Below are 11,182 nucleotides of genomic sequence, written 5' to 3' on the forward strand. Positions count from 1 at the left end.
GTGAGTGTGTGTGTGTGTATTCTTTGTTTAGTGTATTTTCCTAATAAAGTGTTATATTCCAGTCAGAGCTGTTTTTCACCTTTTCCCCTCTCGGTCCCGGCAGTCCTTCAATCCCTGGATCTCCTTTTTTCCCCTGAAACGATTAAGATCATCTTCACTTATTCATATTACTCACTAAAACCACACATAATTCCTTCAGAATCATCCTGTTCACTCACAGGGTGTCCCGGAGCGCCTCTGTCTCCTTTCTCACACACACACGCTTGCACTCGTGGACACTGAAACACAAAACCTAGTGAGTAAAACACCACAGCATGTGATGCACAGTTTAATAATTCACCACAACATGGACTGAAGCACTTACTTCATTATTGGCCACTTTTTTCTGAAAAATAAAACAAATACAAGGAGAGATTAGAAAATATTTCATAAATGTTTCTGAAGCATATTTTTTAGCATATGTGTGTCGTGTACCACAGTCCCATTCTCTGTATCTGAGTCTGTGTTCGGAGTTAAACTGGGGAAAAAAGAGAGATGTCTTTCCCAAATCAGGGGACTGATGTTTATAGCTGACAACAATACAGCCTAATAACATTTTGTGAGATTATGTTTTTAGGTTTGTTCCATTCCAGAAAAATCTGTAACGTTCACTGGACACGCTGTCAGATTCTGGGACGCAGTGATGCTGCCAGTCAAAATGGAGTCCTCTGAGCACCATTTCATTATAATGAGTGTATTGAATTTTCTGGGAGGATTTTCTTTTAATAATGATGGAGAAAGTTATTTTAAAAATGCTGAAAAAAACCAAAAAGAATGTACAAGTTCATATTTTTAAAAGGAAATGATTGCTTTTTGGAGACTCCAGCAGTCACCGCAGGGTCTGTAAATATAATCATGTTTCTTTTGTGAATTTCAGGCCAGTTTGTTCAGAAAAATGATTTTGTGTTGGACATAAAGTAAGGTAGGTTGGGCTACTGCTGCAAAGCACAAAGCACTGATGATCGAGAAAGAGAAAGAGAGAGGGAAAAATAATTGTGTGTCTCCTATTCATAAGTTAATGTTTTTGTCCTGCAAACTCTGGCAAGCATTAATACTACTACTACCAATAATAATAATAATCATCATCATCATCATCATATGGGGGAAGCCATGGCCTAGATGTTAGAGAAGTGGCTTTGGGACCAAAAGGTTGCTGGTTTGATTCCCTACACCAGCAGGAATGGATGAAGTGCCCTTGAGCAAGGCACTTCACCCCCAATTGTTCCCTAGGTGGGGTGTGTCAGGGTCCTGTTGTACGTCACTCAAAGAGCATAAGTGGACAAGAGCATCTGCTAAATGCCAGTAATGTAATGATAATATATTTACGCAGTGTCTAAAATTGTAGCTCCCGATGAGCGTAAAATGTGTTCGTAAATAATCCCAAGTTATTTTTTTAAAAACCAAATTAAAAATAAGCACTGGATAAACCCCCATCTATCTTATGTAAATAAATAAAGATACAAATTTCGTTGTCCAGTGGTCAAGTGTTTATGAGATACATTTGCCTTATACTTCTGATCAGGTTCCCTGTGGTGAACCATCGGTGCTAAAGAAGGCAACTGGACTTGCTTGAAATTCTTGAAGACATTTCACCGCTCATCCGAAAGACTTCTTCAGTTCTGTCTGACTAGTGGGGAATCATCTAACACCTACAGGATGACTGAGCGGGTCAACGACCCATATGACCTCAACGATTCTCTTTAGGGTTGCTTTTGGTCCACTAGAGGATAAATACCTGGAACTCCCCACTAGTCAGTCAGAACTGAAGAAGCCTTTCAGATGAGAGGTGAAACGTCTTCAAGGATTTCAAGCAAATCCAGTTGCCTTCTTTAGCACCTACAGTTTACAATGACCTGGATGACTGAGAACCTTCACAGACATGTTCCCTGTGGTGGTATATATCAAAAATCAGTTTGATACTTTACTCTTAAGTATGGAGCTTCACTAATAATAATAATAATAATAATAATAATAATAATAATAATCTTGTATTTGTTGTTTAGAACATGTTGTCTATTCAATTTGAATAATGGAATAAAGCATTCTTCTTTGTTAACATCCATTAAATATAGCAAATATTTTCATACACAACATTTCTGGAACATTCTGCCATTATATTACATTATAGCCACTGTTACATCAAATCCTCACGGTGTCTGATTGAGTATTTAGTATTGATTCGAAAGTCTTCAGTACTGTGCCTACTATTCATACGTATTTGTATTTATTTCAAACATATTTTCTGTTCAGCGGCACGGTGGTGTAGTGGTTAGCGCTGTCGCCTCACAGCAAGAAGGTCCGGGTTCGAGCCCCGTGGCCGACGAGGGCCTTTCTGTGTGGAGTTTGCATGTTCTCCCCGTGTCCGCGTGGGTTTCCTCCGGGTGCTCCGGTTTCCCCCACAGTCCAAAGACATGCAGGTTAGGTTAACTGGTGACTCTAAATTGAGCGTAGGTGTGAATGTGAGTGTGAATGGTTGTCTGTGTCTATGTGTCAGCCCTGTGATGACCTGGCGACTTGTCCAGGGTGTACCCCGCCTTTCGCCCGTAGTCAGCTGGGATAGGCTCCAGCTTGCCTGCGACCCTGTAGAACAGGATAAAGCGGCTAGAGATAATGAGATGAGATGAGATATTTTCTGTTCAATCTGAACGATTCATTCGTATCCGTGTTCATAGCATACTGTATAATCACAGACATAAAATTCCTGGAACATTCCACCACATATTATAGCCACTGTTAAATCCTCATTGTCTTTATTTTCTGCTTGTGCTTGAGCAAATCTGATAAGTGCATAAGCTTTCTGGCAAGCTTTCTTAAAACAAACAAAACTTAATCAATAGAAATACAAGAAGTGCTGTTCAATCCGAATGACATCATGATGTATTCGTATTCGGGTTACATTCTGAACATGTAGCAAATTTTCTCACACACACACACACACACACACACACACACACACACACACACACACAGAGTTTCGGGAAAGTTCCATTACATGCTGTATTTTTAAATCATCAAATTATTTATCTCATCTCATCTCATTATCTGTAGCCGCTTTATGCTGTTCTACAGGGTCGCAGGCAAGCTGGAGCCTATCCCAGCTGACTGGGCGAAAGGCGGGGTACACCCTGGACAAGTCGCCAGGTCATCACAGGGCTGACACATAGACACAGACAACCATTCACACTCACATTCACACCTACGGTCAATTTAGAGTCACCAGTTAACCTAACCTGCATGTCTTTGGACTGTGGGGGAAACCGGAGCACCCGGAGGAAACCCACGCGGACACGGGGAGAACATGCAAACTCCACACAGAAAGGCCCTCGCCGGCCACGGGGCTCGAACCCGGACCTTCTTGTGAGGCAACAGCGCTAACCACTACACCACCGTGCCGCCCAAATTATTTATTTATTTATTTAATGTTCATGGTATAAGTTTGCATGTGTTGCTACTCTCTGAGGTTTTTTCTGCTTGCGAGCTTTCATAATCCCAAACACAGTACAATCCATACCATTGTGGGTTCAGATTTGACCTTTAATGTGTGATATTTATACACATGGAAACTGTCTGCTGGTGTGCTGAGAGCACAGACAATACACACAACTTAATGTGTCACAACTCTGCAGCGTTTAATTTTAATTAATAAGCAGATTATTGAGGTAGCATGGTGGTGTAGTGGTTAGCACTGTCACCTTGCAGCAAGAAGGTCCTGGGTTCAAGCCCAGCGGCCAACAGGGGTCTTTCTGTGCGGAGTTTGCATGTTCTCCCCATGTCCGCATGGGTTTCCCCCACAGTCCAAAGACATGCAGGTTAGGTTAACTGGTGACTCTAAATTGAGCGTAGGTGTGAATGTGAGTGTGAATGGTTGTCTGTGTCTATGTGTCAGCCCTGTGATGACCTGGCGACTTGTCCAGGGTGTACCCCGCCTTTCGCCCGTAGTCAGCTGGGATAGGCTCCAGCTTGCCCATGACCCTGTACAGGATAAGTGGTTACGGATAATGGATGGATGGATGGAAGCATATTATTTTTTAAACTGCTACATACTATTGTTGTATAAACTTCATCTGTTTTTTGGGTGTTTTTCAGGTTCTAATATATAATATACAGATGTTATAAATCCTAACTATTCCTAATAATACCGACTCTACATACTGAAACTACGTAGCAGTAATTTTACTATAATGAAGCATTAATTGTTGAGATTATGTAAGGAATAGAACTCTATGGAGTGCAGTTATAAGATAAATAATAAACGACTGGAAGTTTTCTTCCTCTTATATCACAGCATTGAACCCACTATTATGGAAACTATGGACCCTTTTCACGTGACGTCACGACAAACGCGGCCACCATTTTGGACATGTACTACCAGTAGTTTACCACAGCCAACATTGAGGAACGGCAGCAAAGAAAGCGTTTATTTTCAGCAAGACTTCCGTCATGCCACTATATTGTTGTGCACCTGGATGTAGTAACCATCAACAAACAAGGCAAGGGTTATCATTTTATCGGATCCCGACGGAGAAGATGGATAGCGGCCATAAACAGATTGGCAGCCCTCGGCATACCAGCGCTTGTGCAGTGACCACTTTGTTGGACGTAAGACGAATAAAATTAGCCAGAAAAGGCATTACATTGCTGTTAACATTCTGTGGCGGCGAGTGTGTAACCAAATAGGCTAAAATAACCCATTGTAACCTCTTTGTTCTTCTGTAGTAGCTATTAGCTAACGACATTAGCTAGCGTTGTGTTCCTTTGCTGTTGGTAGACTGTAGGACAGATCAGAGGCAGTGTCCTACAAACAGCGCTTAATTTGAGGGGAGCAAGCCGGCGCGCTCTCCGGAACCTCGGGCGTTGGCTCCGGCAGCTATTTACACTGGATCCAGTGATCCGACACCTCTTTTGACTATGTAACAAAAAAAAAATGATTGTCTTTAGGCTTGCCATCCTTCCACTTGCGAGTGGTAAGTGATCTGCGCTGGGATCACACACACAGCGGCTCAGTCCCGAATCGTGGCTCGTGCACTTCACTCGCGCGCTCTGTGAGCTGCGCAGGGCCGGAGTGCGCACCCTCCAGAGGGCACTCGCTGTTCAGGGCGGAGTGATTTGGAGCGCAGGATGCCTGCGGAGCCGAGCGTATCCGTGTATTGGCGTTGCTGTGTGCAGACGAATCGTGTATTGGTGTTGCTGTGTGCACACTAATCGCTTTTAAAAACGTTAATCTGATGATCCGCTGATACGGTCTAATGTAAACATGGGCTAAGTGTTCAAAACAAGAGGAACATGTATTTGTCTCTTAAATCCAGGCCGTTCCCTGTAATCTCTAACAGCGGTTGGAGAAAGTAATGGCAAATAGTGAGTGCACAAACCATAGAAGGGAAACTGTACACAGCGCCAGGGCAGTGTGATGGTATGTCTACTTTTAGATTGTGTTAGCTTATCAATGAACACACTCGTCACTCGACGAGTTTCACGTCTTTACGACGGATACTTAAATGTGTGTTAGGTATTATTGTTGCAGTCTAAGCAGTCATTGTAGCAGCTAGATGAGCGAGAACCGAAAGGGTCTGTGCCATAAACCGTTATTTCTGTACGGCGTTGCTAATGTGTCGTTACTGTTGTTATTTCTCCCTCTGCTCGCCCTGTAAATGCCCTACGTCGCTGGATAGCGAAGGTGTTTTCTGCATCTCGCTCCTTTTTCTTGTATGTTCTCCGTTTGTCGCCTTCCTCGCATTCAAACCAATTCGAGCCGAAGTCTGCTACATGTCCAAAATGGTGGTCGCGTTTACGAAGGTCACGTGACTGAAAAGGGTCTATACTTTAACTTAATTTAAATATAATTTAACCCACTATAAGGGGGAAGTCATGACCTAATGGTCAGAGAAGCAGCTTTGGGACCAAAAGGTTGCTGGTTCAATTCCCTGGACCAGCAGGAATGGGTGAAGTACCCTTGAGCAAGGCACCTAACCCCCAACTGCTCCCCAGGCTGCTCTGGGTTTGTCGTACATCACTCTGGATAAGTGTGTCTGCTAAATGCCTGTAATGTAATATAATATTACAATTTATATTTATTAAAGAATGACATGACACACTTTTTATCCATTTATAGTCACATTTCCTGTTGTGGTGCATCCTTAAGATGAGTTAATCATTAATTACTATAAGTGATAAAAGGAAGTAGTTTGTTTCACAGACTTCCCACAGCATTAAATGGATTAAATGAATTAAATGTCATTCTTTAATTTTTTAAAGCAATTGTGAGAATTGCTGTGGTCATATAAGAGGAATAAATCACTCCAGGGCATGCTTTTATTGGGAAAATAATCAGCTTTTGGATGCTGACAGTAACTCTGCTTGGTAATTCTGCATCACACCATGGTGTGGTTGATTATTTGCCGATAACCGCACACCCCAGGGATGATTAATAATGCATATAACTAGCATTTAGCTTACAAGCTCCTGAAGTAGTCTTTCTTCGAGGTCTGGATCGTTGAGGTTGTGCACGAACTGCTGCACCGGACTGCTAGCCATGGCTCGCAGCTTGGCGCTGTTTTGGCTGCCCTGTGATGACAAGCTGATGGTGAAAAGTTTGATGTTGTGTCCTTTGGCCTCGGTGGTGGCAGCCAGGATGTTGGGACTCCGTGGATGATCGGAGCCATCAGTCATCAGCAGCATCACCCTGACGTTCTTGTCATCAGTCTCACGGATGAAGAGTTCAGTGGCGTTTCCGATGGCATAGGATGAGTATGTGCCCTGTCCGATGTAGGCCATGGAGCCCACACTGGCCAGGAAGTTATCCAGTCCATTCCAGTTGGAGAAGCTCTGGACAATGGACACAGAGCTACTGTACTGGAGAACAGCAAGGCGGGGTATCAGGTGCCAGTCAGGAACCTGCATCTTCACCACCCTGGCACCAAATGAACGCACAAAATCCTTCTCTTTCTCAAAACGGTATGACATGGCACTCTCTGAACTGTCCAGGAGGAAGGCCAACTCCAGCGCACACACCAGCACTGCTCATGGAAGACATAAAAATCCAGTCCAAAGGTTTACGAATGAGAAGAACATGCGTGGGTGCTAATAGGTTTAACAGCTGTTTCCAGCAGCAGGTTTTGAAACACCACACAGACTCTGAATCTATAAGTGAGGGTCGTACAGAAAATAAGCACAAAACACAAGGTCAATTTACCCTTTCCATCTTTCGTGGTCAGGTTTTTCGTTTGGTTTCTTCTGTACTGACTTCGGGCATCGTGTGAAAGGGATAATAATGCAAAGCACAGCAGCGTCACACTCCACAGCTTAACCTTCATGGTTAGCCTTGGAAAGCATGAGAATGGAATGGTTAAAGAAATAGCTCGACCAAACATGACACAATTATCCCCCCCGTTATCCCAAAGGTCATCGATCAGCCCAGATGTTTTTGGTGTTTTTTTAGTTTTGTCTTGGAATTATACAACCCCGATTCCAAAAAAGTTGGGAGAAAGTACAAATTGTAAATAAAAACGGAATGCAATGATGTGGAAGTTTCAAATTTTATTCAGAATAGAACATAGATGACGTATCAAATGTTTAAATTGAGAAAATGTATCATTTAAAGAGAAAAATTAGGTGATTTTAAATTTCATGACAACAACACATCTCAAAAAAGTTGGGACAAGGCCATGTTTAACACTGTGAGACATCCCCTTTTCTCTTTACAACAGTCTGTAAACGTCTGGGGACTGAGGAGACAAGTTGCTCAAGTTTAGGGAGAGGAATGTTAACCCATTCTTGTCTAATGTAGGATTCTAGTTGCTCAACTGTCTTAGGTCTTTTTTGTCGTATCTTCCATTTTATGATGCGCCAAATGTTTTCTATGGGTGAAAGATCTGGACTGCAGGCTGGCCAGTTCAGTACCCGGACCCTTCTTCTACGCAGCCATGATGCTGTAATTGATGCAGTATGTGGTTTGGCATTGTCATGTTGGAAAATGCAAGGTCTTCCCTGAAAGAGACGTCGTCTGGATGGGAGCATATGTTGCTCTAGAACCTGGATATACCTTTCAACATTGATGGTGTCTTTCCAGATGTGTAAGCTGCCCATGCCATATGCACTAATGCAACCCCATACCATCAGAGATGCAGGCTTCTGAACTGAGCGCCGATAACAACTCGGGTCGTCCTTCTCCTCTTTAGTCCGAATGACACGGCGTCCCTGATTTCCATAAAGAACTTCAAATTTTGATTCGTCTGACCACAGAACAGTTTTCCACTTTGCCACAGTCCATTTTAAATGAGCCTTGGCCCAGAGAAGACGTCTGCGCTTCTGGATCATGTTTAGATGCGGCTTCTTCTTTGAACTATAGAGTTTTAGCTGGCAACGGCGGATGGCACGGTGAATTGTGTTCACAGATAATGTTCTCTGGAAATATTCCTGAGCCCATTTTGTGATTTCCAATACAGAAGTATGCCTGTATGTGATGCAGTGCCGTCTAAGGGCCCGAAGATCACGGGCACCCAGTATGGTTTTCCGGCCTTGACCCTTACGCACAGAGATTCTTCCAGATTCTCTGAATCTTTTGATGATATTATGCACTGTAGATGATGATATGTTCAAACTCTTTGCAGTTTTACACTGTCAAACTCCTTTCTGATATTTGTCGACGCAGAATTAGGGGGATTGGTGATCCTCTTCCCATCTTTACTTCTGAGAGCCACTGCCACTCCAAGATGCTCTTTTTATACCCAGTCATGTTAATGACCTATTGCCAATTGACCTAATGAGTTGCAATTTGGTCCTCCAGCTGTTCCTTTTTTGTAACTTTAACTTTTCCAGCCTCTTATTGCCCCTGTCCCAACTTTTTTGAGATGTGTTGCTGTCATGAAATTTCAAGTGAGCCAATATTTGGCATGAAATTTCAAAATGTCTCACTTTCGACATTTGATATGTTGTCTATGTTCTATTGTGAATACAATATCAGTTTTTGGGATTTGTAAATTATTGAATTCTGTTTTTATTTACAATTTGTACTTTGTCCCAACTTTTTTGGAATCGGGGTTGTATGTGTAGCTCAGGGACACTTAAATCCACCAGTTTCGCAATGTGAAGATTTCATTTCTAAATCATCGCACACTCACTTCACACCATATGCATCAAAATACATCACTTCCATAACATGCCCCGTCCCAATTTTTTTGAAACGTGTTGCTGGTATTAAATTCAAAATGAGCATATATTTTTCAAAAAACAATAACATTTCTCATTTCCAACATCTGATATGTTGTCTTTGTACTATTTTCAGTGAAATAAAGGAGTTCCATGATTTGCAAATTATCACATTCTGTTTTTATTTACAGCTTACACAACGTCCCAACTTTTTTTGGAATTGGGGTTCTATCTATCTATCTATCTATCTATCTATCTATCTATCTATCTATCTATCTATCTATCTATCTATCTATCTATCTACTGTATCTATCTGTCTGTCTTTCACCTTTAAACTTTGGACCACGGGACCATGGACCATTAGGAAAATAATCAACGATCAACTTATTTACTCATGAACAACATATTGTACTTTTTATCCATTTATAACTATATTCAATGTCATGGAACATCATCAGTCATCACATAAACAGTCATTCCCTCAGCCTCCACTCTTTTTATCCTCTCTTCATGTAAAAATCACTAACTCTAGTGACACTGAAAAACGCGGTATGATTTAAAGTGTGTGTGATGATTGAGATACGCTGTTTGCATAATGCTAAACTGGTAGCCATTAGGTTCCTTTAATTGTTAGCAACATTCGCCTTGGAGAAGCTCAGGTACCAAACTCTAGCAGTCATGGATGCATGTGATGGATACATTATTTTAATGTACAAAATATATATATATATACAGTATATTATATAACAATATCTTAAGTGTACGTTTACTAGTAAGATTGTACTGAACTTTTGTACTGATTTTTCCAATCTTTACAAAATATATAATATAAATTTGCACTAAAGGTCACACATCTTTGCTGTGAAAAGTGTTTCTTCTCCAGACAAACTTCTTAAAGGAACAGAACTGCACTAATTACAATTCCAGAAATAATTCTCAGGAATGAGATTCTGACAACGCATAACTTACATTTTTACTGATAAGACCTCGGAAAATCTACTTATTTAGACAATTAGTCTACATGTTAGTTTTACATTTATTACATTTTATAAAGCATTTATTATTCCATAACAACATGCATGCACATGTTAGAGTAATAATAAAACTTGGAACAAGATGCTGAAGTTATCATGAAATTTCAGAATCAACAAAATAAATCATCTTTTAGTTTCTTACCGTTTGTGTCATGCAGAAGTGAGAGATTTTAAATCAATAATCCTGTCACATGCTGACAAGGATCTGACATGCTGATGGTGCAGGAGGGATCACACACAGTCCTGGTCCTGACTGCTCCTCAACATCTGTCTGGTTGCCAGATCATCGAAGAATAAACAGGATTCCAAGAGGATTTTCAAATCATTCTTAATGCATTATAAAAATAATAATAATGCATTATAATAATAAAAAGAGTCAACATTCCGCCATACTTTAGATAATGTAGCTCCTCTAAAAAGGAAAATGGTCAGAGACAAAAAATTAGCACCCTGGTATAATGATGACACTCGCACATTAAAACAGACCACTCGAAAATTGGAACTTAAATGGCGTCAAACAAAATTGGTAGTGTTCAAATTAGCTTGGAAGGAGAGCTTCCTGAAGTATAGAAAAGCTCTTAGTGCTGCGAGATCAACATATTTCTCCTCCCTAATAGAAGATAACAAAAATAATCCTAGATTCCTATTTAATACTGTAGCAAAATTAACCAGGAATAAGTCCACTATCAACACATGCACACCTGCAGTATGTAGTAGCAACGACTTCATGAATTTTTTTAATGACAAAATTGAGAATATCCGACAAAAAATTCAAACTACTAATTTAAGGTTAGACAATGAAAGTGACCTTGTAGTTAACAATATAACTGTATCAGATCATCAGTTAGAATGTTTTACTCCCCTAAAAGAAACTGAATTACTTTCATTAATCTCTACATCAAAAGCCTCAACTTGCGTACTAGATCCCTTACCGACACATCTATTCAAACAGATAATGCCTGGAG

General features: G+C 40.9%; 1 protein-coding gene across 1 annotated transcript in view; it reads right to left on the reverse strand.

Moving 5' to 3' along the window:
* col28a1b (collagen, type XXVIII, alpha 1b) overlaps window positions 1-10,426 on the reverse strand; it is a 43,093-nt gene extending 32,667 nt beyond the window's left edge. Inside the window, exons 1-6 of the mRNA XM_060900981.1 lie at window positions 10,360-10,426; window positions 7,229-7,356; window positions 6,493-7,052; window positions 365-385; window positions 219-278; window positions 80-133 (exon numbers count right to left, since the gene is read on the reverse strand). Of these exons, the coding sequence (XP_060756964.1) occupies window positions 80-133; window positions 219-278; window positions 365-385; window positions 6,493-7,052; window positions 7,229-7,349 (816 nt within the window). The 5' untranslated portion in view covers window positions 7,350-7,356; window positions 10,360-10,426. The remainder of the gene's footprint in view (window positions 1-79; window positions 134-218; window positions 279-364; window positions 386-6,492; window positions 7,053-7,228; window positions 7,357-10,359) is intronic.
* Between the last annotated feature and the right edge of the window lie 756 nt (window positions 10,427-11,182).

This window comes from Neoarius graeffei, chromosome 19 (assembly GCF_027579695.1).
Source record: "Neoarius graeffei isolate fNeoGra1 chromosome 19, fNeoGra1.pri, whole genome shotgun sequence".
NCBI lineage: Eukaryota > Metazoa > Chordata > Actinopteri > Siluriformes > Ariidae > Neoarius > Neoarius graeffei.